Below are 24,408 nucleotides of genomic sequence, written 5' to 3' on the forward strand. Positions count from 1 at the left end.
CTTAAAAGCAACAAGTAACTATTTCCTCTGAGTTAAGCAATTGCTGGTGTCAAAGTTGTGATGAACCTTACCTATTCAAGGTGACCCTTCCTAGTACTATCTGCTTTACTTGGGAACTAGATCTAAGGATTTTGCTCATATTATATTTTAGAATTCTGAGACTAGCAGTGCAAATCTATGCCTGTTTACTCAGAAGCAAGTCCCATTCAGTTCTCAAGGAAACTCTCCCAACTAACCGTTCATCAAATTATAGCTTGGGACCGCAATCCTATGCACATTTCCCCCAAGATTGCACAGCTGGTATTAGAATTAGATGCAAAACATGTACATTCTGGGTTATAAGGAAAGCCATGTTTGAAGTTTTTCCAATGTAACTTAAGCAGGGCACACTACTAGATGTGTTTGGTTTCTTAACTGCTTATACTATGACACACACTTGCTCGCTCACCGCACCCACGGTACAAGCTTGAACCCCTAAAACCTCACATTGCTCAGAGATTGACACATTACAGAACGACCATTCTGGCCTGTATTGTGAGTTTTCTTAAGGATGTCAGGAATGGTGATTGCAAACATATCATTTTCATAGTACCAGGCTCTACCCATATCTTCTACCGAACATTTAATCAGTGTATTGTTTTAATGGGATTGCTTTATTGTATATTTTAATGATGAGTTTATGTTTCAGTGTTTTAATAAGATTTTTATTGTGAATTTTAATCATTTATATTTTAATGCTTGTGCAACTGATTTTTAGACTTGTAAACCACTTAGAACCCTGTTTTGGCATTAAGGGGTATATAAATGAATAACTACAGCAGCAACATGTAGACATTGGGGCAGTGATTACAATCCAGTCCAGTGAGCCCACACACATGCATGAATGCATTTTGAAGGCATGTAACAGGGGACTCAGCTACATTCAGGCAATGATATCGTTAAACATGCGACACCAGATGGTGCTGTAGTGTCTGAGTCTTTGTCAATGTGATTTTCCATAATGAGCTTTAGAACACGTTTTATCATTCTTCTTCTGCCTGCTTGCCTCTCAGACCAAAGTCCATCTGATTAACTCTGCTCTTATTTGCTTTTAGGCTGAAACAACTTCTTTCCTCCAATAACATCTTGAGGCCACAGTACAAGTTTGTGGAGAGTGGACTTTTTCAGATGTGGGAGGCCAGCAGGACAGTTGTGGAAGCCCTCAAAGACCCAGCTGTTATTCAAGCCACATGTCCCTGTAACCCTAATGGTAGGTGAAATATCTTTCTTCACTTTGCAGCCTGTATGCAGAAGAGAGCTTGGTTATTGTTATGTGGTTAACTTAATGTTCACCTCTTATAATCAAAGCCCAGCTTTTGTATCTGTATGCAGGGAGGAGGTGAAATAGGTTCATTTGCCATGTCTTGGATCAAGATGCACAAAACAAACCATCCTCCAAAAACATAGTAGGCCTTCTGACATCTCCCTGTTATATGTGGCAAATGAGTGATTATATCTGAGCATTCCCAATACTTAACGTTTGTATCTGAATATCTTGTTCAGACCACCTGCTGTTAAAAGCAAAGTTCACTTTTGCTACAGTTTTAACTATTTTCTTTTTTAGTCTTAGATGTTTGAACCTCATTTCTGTTAATGTTTCCACTCCCCCCCCCATTCCACAGCTTTCTTTTCTCTCGCTCTCTACCACCAGAGGTCTGTCCTCTGTCCCTACATTGGTCAATTACCCCTTATCAGTGCTTTTTTCTGGGGGTACGCGCGGATACGCATACCCCCAAACATTTTGTGAATCTTTGTGTTTTTGTCCATTTACTGTATTTATTTTCCTGATTTGAACTGTAAAATGTTGATTTTCTTGAGTTAAAATGAGAGTAACCATAAACATGTAAAAAAACAACAACCAAAAAACCCCCTGCCCCTTATAATTTTTCTCTCCAGCCCAGAAATGGAGTCCCAGATGCAGGTGCACCATCCATTATAGCTGGCTGCCATCAGCTTGGAAAAAGTAGCACCAGCATCACATGCCTACCTCTGAGACTCAGTCCACACATGCAGCAGAATGAGATAGTAGAGTGGGCTGGAAGTGAGGGAGATTATTTTGGTCCATGCTTTCCCCATTATTATTTTTTTAAAGCTTCCAATAAATAAAGAAGTAGCATATTTGCAAAAGGCAGCTGAGCTCCTTGCTGCGCTAGTTTCTATGTACAAGGACTTGTTTCTACAGAAGATTTTAAAAATGTGATTCCTCCACCTGTAATCCTGAAGTAGTAGCTGCCTCAGAAGTCAACCATTTTATTCTTGACTCACTTAGCTGCCTGTCAGGTCAGAGTCTGCATCCACGGACAGGAGGAGAGAAGCAGGTATTCTCTCAGCCCAATTCCCATTGATGATCCTGCTTCTGCGGGCCTTATATGTTTTCCCCAAAAAGGTGCAGGAAAGGGCCTCAGACAATGGCAATCCCTCACCAGGGAGAAGGGTCACAAATTGAAAGGAAAAGTTGGCTTAAGGGCTGCATCATGTTGTGCAGGCCTGGCCTAGCAGTATGGTGAACTAAACACTTTGTATGTCTAATATAACATTTGTGTTATCTTACAGCGGAAATTGTTGTCAATACAAAGTGGCTGGCAGCAGTTTTCTATGCAGCTCTAAACAGCTACACATGGCAGCGTGTAACCTACATGAGAGCCCTTCTCTTCCTTAATGAAGCGTGTTTTCCTGCAAAAGCTGGCACCACCTCCTTAGATAATAGATCGGAATCGCCAGAGCTAGTTTGTGAAAACTTCATCAACCAAGCCTTCGCTTCCACCCTGCGATGTAATAAGTAAGTATGACAAACTGGAAATTTACTCTTGACCTACTGAGCATTTTAAAAAGTGGATGGAGCTTCATCTATGCATGATACTGAATTAGAAACATGCTTTCCAAGTAAAAGAACCCTATGTTCTTCAGTCCTGATGACCCAACCCATTTTCTTGTTCTCCAAACCCTACTCAGTTTAAACTTCCAGAAGACATAGAGTTTATATAACTGGATAGTTTAACATCTGGGGTTAGTGTCTGCTTGAGACAGGGTTAAACCTAAAGTTAGGCAGTTGCGTGGAAGTTGTTGGAAATGTTTCCATGTGGTAGTGAGTTCCTAACCTTGAAAAGTAACGCATCCTGTGTATAGTCCTGATTGTGTGTGGGGTTGCTATACCATTGCAATGGCCACTAAGTATATGCAGCACTGGCATGGGACTCTGGTGTGCAAGAATGGATGCTACCTTTCCCCATGCTTCAGTTCTGCTGAAAATCCCCATCCAGACTGTTATTGGCTTAAAGAGGTAAGCTTCTACCGACTGTTATTGCTAAAAGGGAAGAAACATTAAGGTGACATTCAACTAAATACTTGTACTAGTGCAATAGGATTTCCTTTCCTCTCTCTGCACATGCCCCATGCATCTGCTCGTGAGGGTTGGGAAAACCTCCAGCACAGATTTAGGGGGTGCATGGAGAAAGGGGGGGTATGTTTTGTTGCACAGGGAGAAATCCTTGCGTTGATGGAATGTTCACCTTAGCGCTATGTTGAATACAAACCATCAAATGCATTTAATGCCATCTCTGTTGTGGACTGACCAAGAGAAGGCAGCTTCCAAGCTGTGCAGTATATTCTGTTCTTTGTTCTTTTGTCTTGTTTTCTCTTAGCAGCCCTTGCATAGAAAGAAAGAAAGAAAGAAAAGTGGTTAGCAAGTTAAATATTAAATCTTCCCATTTTTATCTGCAACACCTCTATAACAACAAAAATATAAGGATAGAATGGTGGCATTTATATGTGCGGAAGTTGCCCAAGGTCGTTTGACCCTTTATAAAATATCATTCTCTTTTTCTCTCCTAGAAAAGACTGTGTAAGATTAGAGTTTAGAGTTTAAACATAACACATTACTTTACTTGGTATGCTAAAACACATTTATATTAATATATGAGACTGGCTAAATATGTAGAGACTTATATTCCAAGGCACATAGCAGCATAAAACAACAACTGCTGCTCTCATTGTGAAACTCACTCTCACTCCCTACAGTTGATAACAGACCTAACTGAAAAAACCGCCTACTGTGGTGACATCATAGAATTCTATACTACATTAATTCTTTCCATAGCATTTTGGATGCACCACTCCCTTTGGTTTCAAATATGTATTCAATAGTAACAACAACAACAACAACTTATTATTTACACCCTGCCTGTCTGGCCGGGTCTCCCCAGCCACTCTGGGCAGCTTCCAACAAAACACTAAAATACAATAACCTATTAAACATTAAAATCTTCCCTAAACAGGGCTGCCTTCAGATGTCTTCTAAAAGTTTGGTAGTTGTTGTTGTTTAGTCGTTTAGTCGTGTCCGTGACCCCATGGACCAGAGCACGCCAGGCACTTCTGTCTTCCACTGCCTCCCGCAGTTTGGTCAGACTCATGTTTGTAGCTTCGAGAACACTGTCCAGCCATCTCGTCCTCTGTCGTCCCCTTCTCCTTGTGCCCTCCATCTTTCCCAACATCAGGGTCTTTTCCAGGGAGTCTTCTCTTCTCATGAGGTGGCCAAAGTATTGGAGCCTCAGCTTCACGATCTGTCCTTCCAAAGTTTGGTAGTAGTGACCTATATATAAATGTTTTCTGTTCCCCTAGTACTTTCCCATGGTTTGACCTGACAGCTGTACAGCAAAGGGACTCACCTTTTAGCCAGTTTCTTGAATCAACTACATCTTTCCAGAAAGTTGCTTTATTATATCGTAACTTGATTGCTGTATTATCTTCAAACACTGAAGACTCAATTAGCGCTGTCTCTAAGAAGACATCTCTTTCAGCTGTGCTACTGAACCCCACCAAGACTTTGATTCATGGCCTAGATGGGACTTTCATAAGCAAAGTAGAAGAGGGATCTAGTTCTGATTCTGAAGAGACATAAATTAATTATGGTGTGACTCCAGTCAAGAAGAAGTAGGAAAGGTATTGCTTTTAATCTCAGTACTAAAACCTATGTAAGTATTAAGTAACTACTCCCCTTTCTAACCACATACATTTCAGGAATCCAAATAGTGATTTGTAATGAAAAAATATATCAATGGGGGGGGGGGGCTGATATTTAGCAATGGAAAGTTTGTAACACAGGCTAAGCAGGGAAGAATTGCTACAAACTGAATCTCAGGAATGACGTTTTTAAAATGTTTAGATCCTATCATATCTACGCTATGGTAAAATAAAGTGAAAAGAAACACTAATATAATTATTAGCCATTTGTTCTTTTACCTCTCATGTAGCTAAACCTGTACTCCTTCATCTGCCACTGTTTTTGTCTAAACCTCATAGCTGAATGCAAGTGATTTAAATAAATAACATATACAATGTTGCAATACAATGGTGATAAACAGCTGCCTCAGTTCAGGATAAATGGAAAACAGGAAAATCACTTCTTAGCTGAAGCTAAGCATGATCAGTTGAAAATATATTCAACGAAAAACTGTGGAACACAACTTCTAAGCAATCCAATGAAGCAATCCATTGCTTCATGAATAAAATTTTGTGTGAACGCAGCCTATGAAGCAAAATCCATATTTTATGAACTCAAGGATGAATACAAAAATCTGTGGCATAAAATGTAAATATGCAAAACCATAGATTCAGAGTTTTTTATTTATTAAAAACACTTGACATTTACTATACACTTCATATAGGTAATCTAGGTAATCCTTACAAATGTGTACTGTGGATGGAGATACTATGGATGAGGGATGGTTGCTTGACTATGGCTAAATGGTGAGATCATGGCTGGGGCAAAGTTTTAACCGTGGCTTTCACAGTGCATGTTCACAGCCATCACACTGCAGTCTGGCTCACACACCCTGTTAAGACAAACCATAGCTCCAACGACAATATACATACAGTCAAACCTCGGATCCCAAACACCTCCATTTTGGAATGTTTCGGCTCTTGAACAACGAAAACCCAGAAGTAAATGCTCCAGTTTTCGAATGTTTTTCAGAAGCCGAATGTCCAATGTGGCTTCTGCTTGAGTGCAGGAAGCTCCTGCAGCCAACTGGAACCCGCACCTCAGTTGTTGAACATTTCGGAAGCCAAACAGGCTTCCGGAACAGATTGCGTTAATCAACCGAGGCTTGACTGTACTGCTAATGTGCTGCACTAATCTAAACCATGGTTTGGCTCATTGATCCCTGGGCTCATGGTTTCCACACTAACCACAAGCTTTAAGATTTGCTCTAAGATTTATAGTTTATGGTTTCCCAGGGTACCTAAACCATGAGCTTGTGTTTGGATGATATTATAAGCCAGACCATGTCTTAGTTCAGTGCAGTAGCAGAAAGAGGACCAAATCATATGCAATCTCCTCTCCAGGAGCCTCCACACACTTGTACACACACTTGGGCTAAGCAATGGTTTAGGTTTAGGCTGTTGTGTGAATCAGGCCAATGTGAGCCCTCACAAAGAGCAAGGAAAAGACCTTAAGATAAACTCCAGTAAGAACACTCTCCTGTGTTTCTGTGTGCTCTGTTTCTGTGTTGACACCACAGCTGCATGACTGCCCTCTTTGCCATGTTTAGGATTAGGCTGCAGAAAAGCACATCTCTGTTTGCTCTGAAACCACTAAAATTGCCTTTTAAGATCAGGTAGTCCAACTAGCTGCTCCGTGAATGGGGACCACACCCAACTTGATAGTGTTAAAAAAACCAATTTATTTCTTTTGGGAATATCCGTTACCATGTTGTGAGCTCATTTCCTGTGAACTAGCTTGCTGCAAACTAGCTTGATGTGAGCTAGCATGCTGTGAGCTAGTCCGCCGTGAACTACTCCGCCGTGAGCTACTCCGCCGCGAGCTACTTCGCCGTAAACTTTTATATTGTGAACTTTCATGCCATGAACTTTCATCCTGTGGTGGTGCTGGCTCATGGTCACGTAATTTTGAGTCTTCGATAAACTGAGAATAGGTAAGGGCATCACTTCGTTTTCCAGTCCGCGATTTCTGCTCCAGAAACAAACCCATATTATCTCTGCGGGGGAGAGAGATGCTTCTGACAAAGGGGGGCTCCTCTATTTCCAGCAATTCTCGCATATGTCGTGAAATTTCCTGAAAAGCAAAAGGAAGTTTTAAGAAAACCATCTCCATTAGGAAAATAAATGTATTAAATTGTTTGTTCTGTTGAGTTTTCATCCTTGTATCCCATAATAAAACAGCAAGAGAAGGAAGGGACCATGGCTCCATGATAAAACACATGTTACACATATAGAAGATCCCAGTTTCAATTCTTGGCATCTTTTCTTAAATGTATCCTGTGTAGCAAGCAATGGAGAAAATTTCTCATTGAGAACTAGGAAAACTGTTATCAGAGTAGATAACACTGGGCTAGATGGAGAAAAAGTATGACTTAGTATAGGAAAGCTTCCTAAGATGAATGTGTGCGGATAAAAAAAATGCAATTTCAGTTAGTTGAAGCAGTTTCTTTAGATGGTTTCCAAAATCCCCATGGCTGCTGCTATTTTATGTCATGTACAGGAATTTCTAAACACAGGGAGCTATCTAGTATCATATAACAAAGCTTTAGTTTTAGCTATAAGCTTATAATAGCAATAGTTTTAGGAGACAGGACCCAGCAGCAATAGACAGATTTTACTGATTTAATATTGCAATCCTAAGAACACAAGTAGAGCCCTGCTGGATCAGGCCAAAGTACCATCTAGTCCAGCCTCCTGTTCTCAGGATGTAAGAAGGCTTTGCTTTCTTTCCTATTCTGCAATTGTTACATGCAGCACTGTTTCTGTTCTGCCACAGTTCATCTTCTGCCAAAAATGGCATTATTCAGCTCTATCTCCACTGTGGCAAAATCTACCATGGAAGCACCCAGTGTATAATAAAACAGAAGTAACCAGAGAAAAAAATCTAGTCTCTACAAAAGTGCATATGCCCATATCACTTGTCATATAATCTGTCTTCCATCTAAAAGGAAGATCCAGTTGCAGTATGTGCTCTTACCTTCATATGCTCAAAGTCAGTTATCCCAATCTGTGGTAGATTACAACAATTTACATGGATGAGTTTGCGACCAGAGATAAAGTTTGCAGTAAAACACTCCTAATTACAACAAAACAAGAAACAAATCAGCAACAACAAAACTGCATAATTACATAGCATGTGGTATGTATGACAAGTGGCAAAACCTTTTATTTATTTCTCCAACTAACTTAAACTGGTGGCATTTAATTAAATATAACAAAGGTCCAACAATTCACAGAAGTGGAGCTGGGCTCAAACGGCTGAATGTCTTCTCATGTATGCTGCCCTGGGCATAAATCAATGCTGCTATACGTGAAGGTTGGTCAGGATTATTTTCATTTCGTGTGTGTGTGACCCCTTCTAGGATACATGTCTATAATTCAAAACAATGCAATTACAAATCAGAAGAATAACAAAAGTGTGTTACAAAAGCATCCATTTGGGTGACTGAAGTGCACTCTACACATGCTCAGGGTAACCTTTCTTCGCTTTGTCATATCAGGAAGACTCCCCTCCCTCACCCTGAACTTCCTTCTTCCACATACTGTACCATCGTGATGGTCCCATCCTGCACCCATCCTGCTGTCTCCCTGCGCTGCAAAGCCAACTCTGTTTACCTTGTACTGGGGGAATCCCAGCGCTTCGATCCACTCGGCCACCTCTTCGGGAGTCCAGGCTAAAAAGTAAGGGCCCATCAGGGCGGGACTCTTGCCATCCTGCTCGGATTGTTCCCCGCTTCCCGCTTCGGTTTCAAGCCCCGCATCGGAGCCAGACACGGCGGAATCGAGTTTGAATCCGGAGTCAGGACGGATTGACTTGCGGCGCCTCCGCCGAGCCCCCCTGGTGCCGCCTCCTCCCTCGTCCTCGTCGTCCTCGTCGTCGTCATCCTCTTCTCCGTAATCCTCGTCGTCTTCGTCGTCTTCGTCGTCGTCGTCGTCCGCCGCATCCTCCGGCTCTTCCGCTTTCTCCTCTGCTTTCTCCTCCATCTTCGCAGCCTGCGAGGGCGACTGCATGTCCCCTGCCAGCCCCGAGCCGCGGCGGCAGCAACGGCGCCGCTATGGCAACGCGTCCTTCCTGGAACGGTCTCCATGGCTACCAGCGCTTCCGGGAAGTGCGCCGCCTTTCCTTTCCCCATTCCGCCCGCCAGAGAAGCCTCTGTAGCAGCCTGACGAAAGCGGCCCTTTCGAAAGCGGCCGGCTTTAGGCGGGAACTACGTAGGGCGGAGGCCCGGGAGGAGGAGGAGGAGGAGGAGGAGGAGGAGGCTGCGGTGGTGGTCGCGGGTGAAGGAGGGGGACGGGAGCGGCTACGATCGCCGCTCGGCTCTTTCCGGCGTTGCTCGGCTCCGCTCGACCCTCCCCGGCTGCTTTCGGGCGGCTCAGCTCTCCGCCTTCCCATGTCGGACGTGCTGGCAGCCGCCGCCGCCGTGGGCACCCGCTTCAAACCCTCCGCGGCCAACGGCTTGGGAGGAGGCGGCGACAGTTGCCCCGCTGGCGGGGCTGGAGACGACGAGAAGAAGCCGCGCCTCACGCCTCCGCTGCCGCCTTCCTCAGGTACTTCAGGGGCCTCCCTCGCGGGGCGGGGGGCAAAAGAAAACGCCGTCTCTGTCAGGGCCTTCCCCCTCGCCGGGGACTGACGGAGCGCGGGAGGAGGGCCCGTGTGGCTCGCCACCTCCCTCGCTCCCTGGAAGGTCCCCTGACAGCGGCGCTGCAGGCAGAAATCCAACAGGTGCCCCCTCCCTGTGGCACGCGTGTGCGCCACCTGTTGAGCTTCTTGGCATTCAATAAGCAAAACGAAGGGAGCGGCGAGGTCGCGACGGGAGGCGTTTACTCTGGGGGAAACCGGGTTGGGGCGCGCGGCGAGGAGCCCGGGCTGAGGCGCTGGGGTTGGGGCTGCTCTGCTGGCGCTGCAGGTGTTCGAGGCGAAGCGTCGCGGAAGCCTGAAAAGAGTCATCCTGAGGCCGGCTGGGGGTCCTGAAAAGACAGTTGCTGGCCACCTCCTGGTCAGTAGGAAGAACAAGCCATTTCTGTTTCCAGACAGACCCTCCTAGACCTCCGTTTTAAGTATATAGTCGTCCTTGGTTTGATTGATGCCTTCGAAAACTCGAGGTGCAAGTGAATCGCTCGAGGGAGTAAGAAGACCATGGGGTTTTCTTCTGAATAAATATTTGTAGGATTGGACTGTCATTGTAGTTCCGTGGTTTTTCCTAAGGAACTCAGTGCATCCTTTCCTCCCAGGGGCATCGGTTAGAAAGGACCCCTACCTTTTTTGGATTTTCGCCTTTGCACGCCATTTTCCATGACAACATACTGTAGTGCTTAAGCTACAAGTAATAATTAAAGTTAAGTTTACATGCATCCTTTCACTATCCTATACATCTGTAGATGTGCTAGCTCCATCCATACCAGAATTTATGCCTTGAGTGTTGGCAGATTACGCATTTTTCTGCAATCGTCGTTGCTTGGACAAGTGGTTTACTGGTTGCATAAATTGTCATCTTTTCTTTATGTTGATCAGTTGAAACCAAGGTACAAGGAAGAGTCATGCGTATTACAGAAGACCAGGGTATTAGGTGTGTTGGGGCAAGGCAGAATTGCGGCATGAAAGACTTCCTGAAGATGGGCTGCCCATATTGATGTTCTTCACAATTGTGGTATCCCAGTAGCTAGAAGTGGAACCAAAGAGCATAAAGTCATTTCCATTGTAACAAAAAGATCAGCGTTAAGAATAACTGGATATCACAGAATCACTTTAATAAGGAGATCACCAAGAACTTAATCAGTACTGTGTAGAACAGTATTGAACAGGTGTCAGAACAAAATCATAATACTGCATTATATGTTTTGCAGTACCCATCAATGTTTTATTTATCACTCAAGAAATAGTGTGGTGGAGCATAATATACTGCAGTATTGCTTGTTTGATGAGCTTGTTTGATATTCTTGTTTGTCAGGAGCTAGCCTTTAATAGCTTTTGTTCCCTTGGGTTACTGCATTGTTTAATTTTTCCCTCAGCATACCAGTTGTTTTCTAATTGGGCTAATGCACCTTGGTGTAACTGTTGCATCAGGTAGCAGACAGTAGTGGCATTGCCATGAACTTCTTTGCTTTCTTGTTTTATGCACCAGACACTTCACTTCTAAAATCTCAAGTGTAATAACACAGCATAGAGAGGTTTAAGTGAAAGCAATGGAAATGTGTTGTTGACTAATCATTAAAATGGAGGATCCTAGAAATCAGTGGTAGATTTAAAAGTATACACCCTGTGCACAGACTTAAGACTCTGTGCAGCTTAGCCCCCACCCTAGTTGTTGTTATTATTTATTAGTCACTTAGAAAAAGTGACCTACAAACAGTAGAAATAATGAAGTCAATTACAATTAGCACAGCCAATAAATACCTTAAAAAACTGAAAATCTATACAAATAAAAGGCAGGTCTAAGCAGATCCTGCCCCAGCAAATGAGGCCACAAATACTTCAAAACCCCATTAGTATACATTGTTATCTGAGAGGATACCTTTGATCAGAATATCCCTATTTCAAATCTAGTTTCTGCCATCTGAACTCAACGGTAGACATAAGGAAGCCATAGGCTTAATCTCTCATCTTCAGTTATCAGCAGGATAATTTCTGACAATTGTTTGTAAGGATCACAGCAAAATAATGTATGTGGAAGTGCTGTGTAAATGCCAAGTCCCCACCACCACTGAATAAGCAGTGCCTAATAGTTAGCTCCCACATATCAATATCAATATGCAAAGGATGTTGAGTAGTAATAATAAGTGAAATATAAAAATGAAATCATCTGTTGCTATAGTATTGGGTGTCAGTGCTGGCTTTGAGACAAGCTGGTGATTCTCCTAGATGGAGATTGGAGTTCTGGACTTTTTTCTCCTGTGTTTGCAAAGCTAATGCACTTCTTTTCTTCTTAAAACACACACAACTCTCACTGTGCAGCTGTGACAACCTTAAAGTAAATACCTGCTTCTGTTCTGGTTCCCTATTATTGGTTACCTTCTATAACTGTGGAAAGAAGTCTCCCCCACCACACTTCTTTCCCCTTTATTTATTTATGGGTTAATTGTGGTGATCCTCAGGATTCTAAATAATTCGTTTGTTTGTTTTCAATCAAAATCCTGCACGAAAGGGAAGCCCCCAATCATATTATGCAAACAATAATGGAGCCCCCCACACCTGTACTGTAATTTCTGCTCAACAGCTTCTCTCAAAACCCTGTCAGTTGCTGCCTACACATTTTCAAGTCTTATCTTCACAGCCTTAAGAGCTAAAAATGTACATTTTTAAAAAATGAATACAAACAAAACCAGCTTGAAATTGTTAGCATGCTGAATACTGTACTTGATGCCAAAATCTATACTGGCTTAAGGAAATTTTAGAATAGCTTTACTGTATTTGTAGTACAGTACAGTATCCTTAATTTTTTTGGAAAGATGTAAAGTTTCTGTTCATCTGAGCAGATAAGCACTAATGTAAGAGGGATCTTTTATGCTAAGCCCAGGTTAAGGAAGGAATTATTAAATTAGTTGTTGAGACTTTATCACAACAAGCAGTGCTTTTTTCTTTAAACATATTTAGGGGTACTCTGATTTTCCTACTCATATTGAAATAATGCCCCTCAATGAGGCCAAACTTTAGATTCACAAAATGTTTAGGGGTATGCATACCCCTGCGTCCCCCCACAAAAAAGCACTGACAACAAGCATTTACTTACTGCTTTGGATAGTTTTCTGAAAATCTGTAAAACTGAACAAAAGGGCAGGGCAACAAAATTACCTGTAAAATGATTTAGCAAATCACTTCCAGAACATAAATGTTCAGAACTGGCTTTCTAAAATCGTTTTAAGAACCAGTACCCCTAGATTCCTCCTGATGACCCATAGACTCACCAAGCTGGGGCTGATGAGCTGAAGTCCAACAACAGCTGCAGCTGGTGGTGTCAAGCAACTATTTTTTTTCTCTCTCTCCCTCACTCATTCACACCCCCACACACCCTACCTCAGAGATGAAAATGCTGGGCTATTTTGCATGAGTATATATGGATTATGAGATAATATATGTAATGCTCTGAAAGCACTATGGTAGTTCTCATTATTATTTCAGCAGTGTTCTCCATATTTTTCAAACTAATTGGTTGTCATTCTCCATACTTTCCTTTATTTCTCCAAATTGTTCTCCCGAATCTGACATTCTTTGAAAAGCTAAGCATTAGAAACCCAAGAAACAGGGGGAAATGCAGAAAATGAGCAAGCACATTTAAATGTGATTAATCTGCAGAATTTCATTTACAGTACATATATGTATAATATCTAACTTGTGAAAAGAAAATTGTGCATTGCCATCACCATACTGTTGTGCTTTCTTACAATTCTAAAGATAATCCATCTAGATAAAAACTCTTATGGCATTGCCTGTTCCCAGTTCCTCCATTAAATCTACAATTGGTAAACAAGGTATACCAGAGCTTTATAAACAATTATAAATTTAATTTGTCACTCCTGGTCTGGGCTTTCATGAATTTAAATAATAAAACTAATGATAGCGTGCTCCCATTGTGAGTAATCTCTACTGAAAAGCCAGTGATTAAATGAATTAAAATGAATTAAAATGTCATCCTGTTCTCCTGTTTAGAAAAGGTTATCTGTGTTCTTCTTGACTATGTTTGAGTTAGCGATGGTCCTAATTTGTTTATTAAAGTTACTCCTCATTGTCCTTCCATGGTTGTTGGTTTTCACCCAATATTAATGCTTTCCCTGATTTTTTCACTACTGTTTAAGAACTGAAAGGGACAGTTTAGCAGACATCATGATAAGTACTGATGGCCATTGCCATTTTGCTTGTCCTGTGCTGTAATGGAGAGAAGAGATGTTTATATAGCAAGTGATGCCTTAAATCTGGGGCCTGCTGTCAGGCTGCCACATCTGTATTCTGTGGCTCAGACTCTATACAATCTGGATACTGTCATAACAACTCATTGTGCTCTGCTTGTTATATGACTTTAAGGAAGCAGAGTATGTCTTTTAAGTTGTGATTGTGATATAGCCTGAAGTAGGTGGGGAATGCAATTTTTGCTGACTGTCCATTTGCTCTGAAGTCCTCAGCACTCCCTCCCACATTGTTTCAGAGAGTCCCTCAACTGCTGAAGCAGCTTTTTCAGGGAGAACAAGGGGCTGCAGGGGGAAATGAAAAATTGCCAAAACTTGCCTCCCCCCCTTTCACTCATAAGAGCCTAGCACTGGATAATAGCTAGAGTTTTACAACTGCCGAAAAACCAAATATTATTTCTTTCTGCCCTCTTCTAGAGAATGAAGATTCAGATCAAAGACCGGAATCTACTTTCCAGGCAGCTGCCACATCTGAAAATGATGCCTTGCAGTGCAGGTAGGAAATATGTGTAATGAAGGCCTGCATTAGGTCTTGCTCAGGAGCAATGAAGGAGAGTTTCTGGTGATAAAGGAGTCTAGCTATCAGCTCAGCTTTCCTTCGCAGTATAGAATATATATCTGAATATCTGCCAGTTGCTTCATTTAGTAGTTTTGTTGGATATTCTGTAACTCCTGTAAAATATCTGTTAATGACATATTGATTCTTTATTGATGGGTTTTTGAAGTGTTCAGACGCTGATCTATTAATAATTGTATTATATTATAATTGTAATGCCCTATAGTGCACCATGTTTAACAAGAGAAAGAGCGGGATTCAATGAGTTAAACTTTGCTTTTATTGTGAAAGCACAATGTTATTTTTAAAAGCAAACTTAGGTAATCCTGGCATTTGAATTCTGGAGCATAGAGGAGATAGAAATCCCTGCTGCCTCTGTAATTACGTTTTCATCCAGGGATGCTGTGCAGCATCCCATTGATGCCAAATAGGCTTTTGCTTTAATCTCTAAGATAGCATGAATGCCAGGTAATTTTTTTTTCATTACTACCATGTTTGCTCTCTAAACTAGCAGAGGTTTAAATATTAAATGTTCTCCTGATGGAAATATGTTCTTTACTTTTAGATAATAGATTCTAATTAGATTATTCTTTAAGATTATTATTATTTTTGTTAGTTTCTCCTCCAAAATGGACCCTAAGAATGACTTTAAAAAAAACAAAAATACGTGGGGGGTGGGTAGGGAGAGAAATACAGAGAGAGGTTTTCCACTATATTTTTCTCGGAATAGACTCACTGAAACTAATGAATACAACTAAGCCAATTCATTTAAAAGGGTCTACTTTGAGTAAAACATAGTTGAGTACCATCCTATAAGATCTCCAGTAACAACTGTGACAACTTATTCCCTAAACAAGTTATAAATTAAAGCTGAGGCATGATGAAAATATTAATGAACACTGAAAGAGAGAAAAGGTTTGAAGGGTTAACTATTAAAGGCACAGTACTTATTTTCTGTCAGAAACACTGTTTCAGGTCTAAACCAGAATTTATAGTCCTCTACAACAGAATTGTTTCTGTTAAAACCATCTACTCCTAGAATGGGTACCCACTCCTCTAAAAGCACTTCTAGTCCTTTTCCATGTCCTTTTCCTCCACATGAGGAAATTATACAGGTTTCTCCTGCCTGACAAATCCCTAAGCACACCTAGCTACTTCCATAGCCAGCCAGACTCTCTCTGCCAGTTAAACTGTCATATATCAGTTGTTTTAGAGAGGGCGTGACCAAGCTTAAATAACCCCAGACTTGGCCATGTTGCCCTGCTCCCATCTTTCCAGAGGTCAGAGTAGTTAGCTGGGACAGGAACTTACTGCTGTGGTTAGTCCTGATGGTTTGTTGGTAAGCCCTGTGTTGTTATCTGTAAAATGTATTTGCATAAGGCTTAATGTATCTTTAAAAAAACATCATTTTAAAAAAAACATTATTCATTTATAGACATGGAGATGCTTGCATCAAGCTGTCACATTATTCTGATGTACTTTTTCTGTCTAGCTGAATTAATCAGCCTGAGTGCAGGGTATGATTTGCTAAAGCCAATGTTTACAAAGTATTTCAGCTATGAAGTGGTGGTTGGACGGGCTCAGCTGGGCTGTATTTCTGCTACCTAAGGGAGTACAAAGCTGCAGAATTATTCACTGTAGCATTGGCTCAGCTGTGACAGCTTTATGTGGTTGTGTCAGGAATACACACACTAAAGAAATCTTGTTTCTTTAGCATCCCTTTCTTTAGCATCCTTTAATCAATTTCCCTATTTGATTGGAGATTCGTTTATTATTGTTTCACCTGCCTGAAAACATCCTGAATTTCTCTTAAAACATATTGAATTGATCTGCTGTTTTTCTTTGAGAGGCTGCAGAGTGGGTCACCTGTGAATGCAGAGGCTACAAAGGATTGTGGAAGTGCTGACGATGGTCTGAAAGAGCAAGATGTAGAAGGAAAGGAAGAGATCCTAACTGATCAGCATCAGCACCCAAAAGAGGTAGGGGACTGGCTTCCTAGACTGTCTGCACAGTATTATTTCTGAATGCATTCGTCTTTGTAGCACATGGGCAATACACTTTGTTAGGTTTATTTGTGATGCTGTTCATAATACATGTGTACTTCCTGTTAAGTTTATGGGGCTGTTGTTTGTATTAAAAGAACACTTTATCACATTTGTGTACTGTTAAGACATGGATACATTTTTTGGACACTTTTTACTTCTCTGGGGTCTGCAAAATTTTAAAATTAAAAAACCCTTTGATGAGGAAGAAGTGTGAAAAGACATATGTGTGGCTTTGCAACATATGAGGGAGAGAGTGAAGCTAGACCAGTGTTTCTCAAATGGCTGGGGGCCATTATGGTGTCTAAGTCTACTTTCAATAGGGCTTTGGTGCCATGTCTCATCCAGTGCCTCCTTACTCACCTGCATTGTCCCCTGCCCATGCTGTAGCCTTTTTTGTTGGAAAAATGCCAGCACCAGCAAACCAACCCTCCCATATTCTGAGTAAAGTTTGCTGGGAGATGGGTGGGGGGTTAAAGAGAGAGAGGGAAAAGAAGTCTCCCTTCTCTGAGGCTAAAAGACCAGAGGAGGTGCTGAAAAAAATGAGAGAGAGAGAGGTTAATATTCTTTATAATAGCAAACTAGAAATACAAAGGAAAGGGTTAGGGTTCCACTACCATTTTGTGACTGGTGGTCCCCAGTATTTTTCAGCCTTCTCAGCTGGTTCCTAGGGGTAGAAAGTTGGAGAACTTGTGAGTTACACAATAGAACAAAGTTGCAAAGAGTGTCTAACGAATTTAGACACAGATCTGACTTGGGCATATATAAATTCTGTGAATTCCTTTGAATTGACCTCTGCTGCCTTTGGGGATATCTTCAGGAGAAGCAAAGGCTAATGAGTTAACCCGACACAAATCCGAAGCGGAGTCCCTAAGGTGGTTGGATGGTATCTTTTATGCTTCCTTCTGGCAACTCCTGCAACCAAGCTAGTGCCAAATGTATTTCTTTTCTTTCTTTTGGACCATATCAGCAAAGCCAAGAGTGGGGTCCTGTCATCTGGACAGCCCAGGACCCCCATACACGCTGCCCAGGCTTGCACCCCAGAGAGGTCACTTCAGTGATGCAAATGCAGAGAGCAGAGATAAGAATCTTGAGTAAGATTGTTGACATCTGTGTCTTGAGAGACAATGGAAGAGTGTGCCAAAAAAATATGTCTGCCAGAGTTCTTTCTATCTGTTGATGAGTAGCTGTGGTGTTTAATATAGTACTTAGAAAGTAATTTGATTTGCATTTGATCCTCCTTAAAAGGTAAGATTGGAATTGAAAATTGACCTATAGAAAAAGGTCAAAGTATTTTGTCATTTTTTAGCACTTGGTTTCTTTATTCTCTGCTGTTTTCCTAACAGTAAGGCTATGATACTACAGATGCAAATGTTGGTCTGTGCTTCATGCATTTTAAAATGAACTGAAATAGATGTCTCTTAATGGCAAAGTTGTATTGGCCTAATTATTGCAATGAATGCACTTTGACATGATTTCATTTCAGGAGAATTTCTGTATGCCCAACCTGTCTTCCACTGAAGAGCTCCAAGGATGAGGTCAGGGCAATTTTGGCAGTGTTTACTAGTATTGTCAGATTTTAACCTGGGGAATATGTCTTTATACACTGTAACAGCCAGTGCACCTGCTTCCTAGTTTTGCTACTGGTCTCTTGCCCAACATATCACTTTTGTGCTACTATTTTTGTACTTTACATTTGCTCCAGGAGAAGAGGGTGGGTGGTATGATCACTAGTGTAGTTATGTAGAGGGAGGCACAGTAAATGTATCATGTCTTAAAAGATATATGCAGAGTCTCTTGGTAATCTAGTTCCTACACTTAAGAAATCTCCATGGTTTTCGGTATGTGACCTAGAAATTGTGCATCAACAGGTAAAATTTAGTTATTAAATGCAAATAAATGTAGTAATTTCAAAAATATATGGTGTGACTCTAAGTAAGCTTGTGTCCTCTGCATAGGAGGCTGTAGTGCGGATGACAAAGTATCCTGACCCACAAGGACCAGGTGATATAGTCATGATACAGTCTGAATACACAGGAGCAGTAGATGTCCTTACAGCAGAGCTGGAAACTACAGATTTACTGGGTGAGCAGAAGAAAGGTAAGATTTAAGACTACATCACTGTCTCGGGGTATTATTTATTAGTGGCCAGAGTTCTGGACAAATCCCAAATGTAATATTGATACTCTGGTATGATAAATCTTGAAACATGAAATTGATTTATAAGTTTAGAAAAATAGGAGACTGGGACAGTAGACTATGTCTGCTCTTATTTTGTTTTTAATTTATTTATTTATTTTAATTCAGTGGTGTTTGAGTTCAATTGAAAGGCAGTTTATTTATTCAGCCCTGGAGCAAGGTTCTCAAAGCTATATTTCTCTGGGGGCGGTTCCCCCCCTCCAGACTAGAAATTCATTTAAAACAGCCCATTTGGCATAGCAAATCAACTATATTAGGATAGTGTTGACAATTAAACACATTGTCACTAATTCCCCATGAGAAGCTTTTCTATGTGAAACTAAATGCATACTAAGTCTGGGTGTATAGTTTGTTTAAATATGAGATAGATTGCTTTTGTCAGTGACATTAAAAAACTAGTGTCAATCATCCCAAGGTAAAGTTGGGTTGAGATGAAGAGGAAGAAAAATAGTTATCTGCAGTTTCGAAGAGCTCTACCAGCATAAAGGTGGAGGAGAACTATTATTTCTTTTTGAAAGTTGGCAACCATATGAGCAGAATTCATCATTGCATCAGTGGGGTTCAGTTTGCACAATGAGACTCTCCTTTCTTCTTTCCTTTATGTACCCAGGGGATTTCTCAATTCTTCAGAGCACATACTGAGAATGCCTGGGGGACTGCAGGAAGGTGGAGTCCCATCGCACAAGCAAAATCTGTTCCGCTTGTTCGCAGTGTTGATTTAGAATGTACAATGAAATTAAAGACTATGCCCTCTGTCGATTACAAGCTAGTAATACTTTCCTTGTTTCTTTCAGTTCGTCCTCCACCTCTAATTCCCCCCACTACTTGGACAAGCGCCAAGATAAGGGAGTTCAAAACAAAGATGACAAAGGAGAAGAATGCCCGAATGGTAGTGAAACGGGGTGAGGTGTTAACAGTCCGGGTGCCAACTCACCCTGATGGGAAGCGTGTCTGCTGGGAGTTTGCCACAGAAGATTATGACATTGGCTTTGGAGTATATTTTGATTGGACTTCTGTTACTAGCACTGCAATTACTGTGCAAGTTAGTGAATCAAGTGATGAAGATGATGATGATGAAGAGTTTGAAGGTCAGTGCAGAACTGGGCAAGAGTCATGATTGTTGCCTTAATATCAGCATGCTGTGATCCAGCTCCGAGGTTACAGGGAACCAGGCAGCGGGCCTTCTTGGTGGTTATGACCACCCTGTGGAATGCCCTCCCATCAGATGTCAAGGAAATAAACTTCTATCTGACTTTTAGAAGTCAGGGAGGTTTTTTGTGTTTTAATATTTTGTTAGGAGCCGTCCAGAGTGGCTGGGACAACCCAGTCAGATGGATGGCATATAAATAATAATAAAAATTACATTATGTAATATACAACACACAAGAGAAAAGGGACATGGAGGGAAGAGGAATTATGACTGTCATGCCTCATAAAATAAAAACATAAAACACATACTGAACATCAACATAAATTATAATCAACATCGAGATTAAAAAAGAAAATCTGTAGAACTTCATTGTCATCAGCAGACACTTAACTGAGAAAGCCATGGTCCACTGCAAAGCATAATGTTTTTTTCTTGTGATCTTCCTTAGTCAGTCTGATGACACTTTTTAGTCTTTACTTTGTTCACTGATGCTTTGTGTGTTTCTTTATTCTCAGGACCTATTCCAGTTGGTGATGTGGAAAGAGGCTCCAGAAGCTATTTGCGAACCCGTTATGGGGAGATCATGCCTGTCTACCGAAGGGATAGCCATCGGGAAGTGCAAGTAGGCAGCCACGATTATCCAGGCGAGGGCATCTACTTGCTCAAATTTGACAATTCTTACTCACTCCTACGCAACAAGATTCTCTTCTTCCATGTCTATTATACCAGCTAGAGCAGTTAATGAGATTTGGAGTGGGTGGGCCATAAGACACCAAAGCAAGCTGCCTGTCATGACTAGTATCTCCTAACAGGCACACACTTGATGGCTGAATCTCTATGCTTATGTATGGATGACTTCCTTCAACCCTTCCTCACTGTTAAAGTGATGCACGTGATTATTGGCAGCTCGTTTGTTTTATGCAGACACCAATCTGAGAGCTTAGTTACAGAAAGCAAATCACTGGACCAGGTTCAGGTGTCTGCTTTTACTTTCTATTGCACTTCCATGAACTGAAGTTGAAATATGCCTTTTCTTTTGGGGTAAATATATTATCACCTTCTACTCCTTTATCTGCAAATAATCACTGGGATCAGCTGCCAAAGCAGCCTGTAGAAACTGCATTGTTACTATGCTGCGGTGCACTGCCATTTGCTTGGTCTCTGGGAAGCTTCTGAAATGGCATGTATGTATGCCATCCAGGCCATTGCCAGCCTGTCTTCTCTCTTCTAGTTCCGTGCAAATGTAGCTAGTTTATTGTAAGGCAAAATTAGTGTGTATTTGCTGGTATAGATACCTGGATTTCACAGCTTGCCTGAAAGAATTTTAAGTTACATGTATTTTCTCTCAGAAAGGGCACAAAATGGAAGAAGGAAGAAGGAAGCATAAACCAAATAATTCTAGTCAAGCAATTCACAAAACAAAGATTCTTCCTCCTCCAGACCTTTTGGGGCTAATGTTATTTTCACTGGTTGACTTTTTGCCTGAATTCAGTGTAGCTTAAGATAGGGGTGTCAAACCCAAAATGGGCTGGTGTGTCAATTTATTCCAACAAGTGGATTCATTAAAAAAAAGTCACTTTCACTGGAAGCAAATTATGATAATGTAGTTTGCATATGATAATATAGTTATGCTTGTTCATATTTGCTGTGCCGTGCCTGTGCACTCCACCAATAAGCACTCTAAGCTACAAGAAGGCCATTGTACACAGTCATACAAGTACACAGCATCCCTTTCCATCTCAGTGATGGAAAACTGAGCCATGCAGTAGCATTTATTGGCAAGTGAGGTCCTTTATTCTGGGCATCAACGTCTTAGCCCTCATGATAGTGTGTAGAGTGTTCTATAATGCACATAAGGGATTTTCCTCAGCCTTATTTTTGACACCTCTAGTTTAATATCTCAGGTGTTAGTTGGTAAGAGAGCCTCTTTCCTTGCATTCAGGCTTCGGAGGCCATTGCCAGTCTTTAATACAGCATAAGCGGCACAGATAACTGTTATATTTCAGAGGAGTGGCAGTCGCATCACCTATCGTTCACAGCTCAGGTTTTATAGGGTATATATGTGTAGGTCACATAGTCCTTTCTGCAGCAAAGGACTAATACATGTATTTATCAGGATTTCAGAAGCAACTCTGGAGTATGCCTTTTAAAACAGCGGCTGCTGATGTTTATCTCTTGTGTTTGCTTGGCTCTTTGCATGATTTCAGCAAACAGTTATAGTATGAAGGATACACACACATTTTGGAGACCTTTTGAGGAAATGCCCTTGATCATATATACAGCTATCTTTTGCTGATAGTTTAGTGCTAGAAGGTGCAATGCCAAAGAATCTATCTTCCAAACAGACATGATGGTTCTCTAACTATGCCATATTAAGTACTTTGCCAAGGAAGGAAAAGTTGCAAAGCAAATAAGGTAGCAAGAGTCTATTGGTTCCATTGAACTTTTTTTTTAAAAAAGTTAAAGACTTGGAGTGAAAACCTAAGTCTTTTAATTGTTGGTAGTGAGGCCTGGCAAACAAGGGCTCCTGCTAACTTTTAAAGTGGAAGTCAGGTGTAGCTGCTCCTAGGCATTTTGTTTTTATTTGCGGTGAGAATGGAGAAATTAGTGGCTGATTCCAGGCCAATAAGTGAGAAGCACAGAGTTTGCAAAGCACAGGACTTGCAAGAAGCAAACTTTGGGCTTATCTTTCTGCAAATCAATTGGAGGGGAAGAGAATGAGAGGCAATCCAGTAGCAACGCAGATTGATTATTTGGCTTAAAGGACAGTATGTGTATTTATTTTTCTATAAATATCCTGAACAGCAGCTGCTGTATTTTTGAAAAGCCAGAAACAGGAGCTCCCTTGTGTCTCACAATTGCACAGCCCATGGTTAGCTTTAAAGACTCTCTTCCCTCTGAATGTTTTTAAACACTGTTGTTCATTATTGTTCAAAGCATTTTCCCTGTGAAAGTTAATTTCTTGACTTCCCACATTTTACAGAACACACAGAGTCTGCTAAATATGTCCAATACAAGGGGTCTTATTTTGGTATAGACAGGTAAAATGATAGGTATTTGCCTTACCTAGGGTTCTGCTTGAAGAGCAGACTATAAAGACAGATTGTGTGAATCAAGTACAGTATGCAAGTTTGAGTTAAGTTTGTTTGTTACAGAGTTCTCTGCTTTTTGTCACACAAGTAATATGAAAATCTCTGTTCAGCACAATAAATTTGTCTTTGTTCTTTAGCCCATGCCTGCTAGAGGTGTGTTTGCTCATGTTAATTGCTACTGAAGTTGTACTGCATGTTCTACCCATAAATATATGAGGCAGTGTCTCCTTCCTGGCTGGAAATAGTTCACTTTGGGAAAGAGAACAGAATTTGAAATTAAGAGTTAATAACCTAAACTGTAGTAGATTCAAATTGAGCAAAGGCCTTACATGTTCTCCTCTCTACAGTCTGTTTAATAACACATTGGTTTCAGTGCTGCTCTTGTTGATTAAATCAGTTTAAAATTGGTCTTTTGCCAACACACTTTGGCCACATACAAATGTAATGTACTTTTTGAAACCATGTTTGAAGATAAATACACACACATCACATGCCTTTCCAAATACTGACGGGACTTAGAACTGTTCAGCTATAAAGATGCAGCCAGGGCACAATGTGTGTATGGTTGTCCTATTTTCACATCATGAAATCTGGATCTCTTTCTTGGATCACAGACCTAAAATCCCTGGAGAACTATCATCTTGGCACCTAAAGAGTTATGTGGGAGATAGCCAGGGAAAATGCACATACTTGTCTCGGATTGATACATGTAATTTTTAAAGCATTTTTTGAGATGGAATGGAAAACCAGTTTCAGGCATTAGGACAGATCAGCTATGATTTCAGATCAGGGGCCAAAGGGATTGAAATTTTCTAAAATAATTGTGAAGACCTCATCAATATAGTGTAACAACGCACTTGAAGTACTTTGATCCCTGCTCCATTTGTTCTGTGTGATGTTTTTGAAGCAACTGAATACTTCAGCAATTTGTTGTTGCTTCAAATTGAGAGAATATTTTATAATCATCATCAATCTTCCCTTATGTGCTTTATTTTTACTTCAGCACTTTCATAGGCAAGTGTAGAATTGGCATGAGTGAATTAAATTTAAAAATTTGTAGCTCTGTTCCATTGTATGATCTCTGTGGTTGGGGACTTGCTAGCTTCTGAAAGGCTTGTTTTGCTTTTGTGTTTTTCAGTTCTTTACAGCCCAGTTTCTGCTTATTTTGCTTCTGCCTCTTACAAAAAAGAAAAGAAATAATTCTCTGAGAATCTTCAAGTGAGAGGAAAGCTTATTAGAATATAAAAACAAAACAACAAACCCTTCATGTTCTTCCCAAGAGTCTGTCTGGTCAGTATCCTGTTTTCAACAGTGACCTTATCCAGATGCTTCTTGAAAGCCCCAAGCAGAGGATGAAAGCAACAGCCCTCTCATGCTGTTTGCCTCTGCGCAGACTACACCATTTAGCTAGTTGATAGCTCTGTCCTTCCATTT

At 41.0% G+C, this 24,408-nt stretch overlaps 2 protein-coding genes across 3 annotated transcripts; one reads left to right on the forward strand and one right to left on the reverse strand.

Moving 5' to 3' along the window:
- Positions 1–1,248: 1,248 nt before the first annotated feature.
- SAMD15 (sterile alpha motif domain containing 15) lies at positions 1,249–9,048 on the reverse strand (the record flags this gene model as incomplete). The annotated part of the gene is made up of 5 exons (XM_081914719.1): positions 1,249–1,280; positions 3,612–3,685; positions 6,745–7,111; positions 8,015–8,113; positions 8,653–9,048. The coding sequence occupies 5 exons, from the start codon at positions 9,046–9,048 to the stop codon at positions 1,269–1,271; spliced, it is 948 nt and encodes a 315-aa protein (XP_081770845.1). The 3' UTR covers positions 1,249–1,268.
- Positions 9,049–9,092: 44 nt separating this feature from the next.
- TMED8 (transmembrane p24 trafficking protein family member 8) lies at positions 9,093–23,110 on the forward strand (the record flags this gene model as incomplete). Of its 2 annotated transcripts, none has more annotated exons than XM_081913480.1 (6): positions 9,093–9,585; positions 14,353–14,431; positions 16,341–16,470; positions 18,492–18,633; positions 19,527–19,820; positions 20,398–23,110. In XM_081913480.1, the coding sequence occupies 6 exons, from the start codon at positions 9,093–9,095 to the stop codon at positions 20,613–20,615; spliced, it is 1,356 nt and encodes a 451-aa protein (XP_081769606.1). In that variant the 3' UTR covers positions 20,616–23,110. The 2 variants fall into 2 exon arrangements, with proteins under 2 accessions (XP_081769606.1, XP_081769607.1); XM_081913481.1 differs by having other exon boundaries at positions 18,492–18,618.
- Between the last annotated feature and the right edge of the window lie 1,298 nt (positions 23,111–24,408).

This window comes from Podarcis melisellensis (genome assembly GCF_964234715.1).
Source record: "Podarcis melisellensis genome assembly, chromosome: 1".
NCBI lineage: Eukaryota > Metazoa > Chordata > Lepidosauria > Squamata > Lacertidae > Podarcis > Podarcis melisellensis.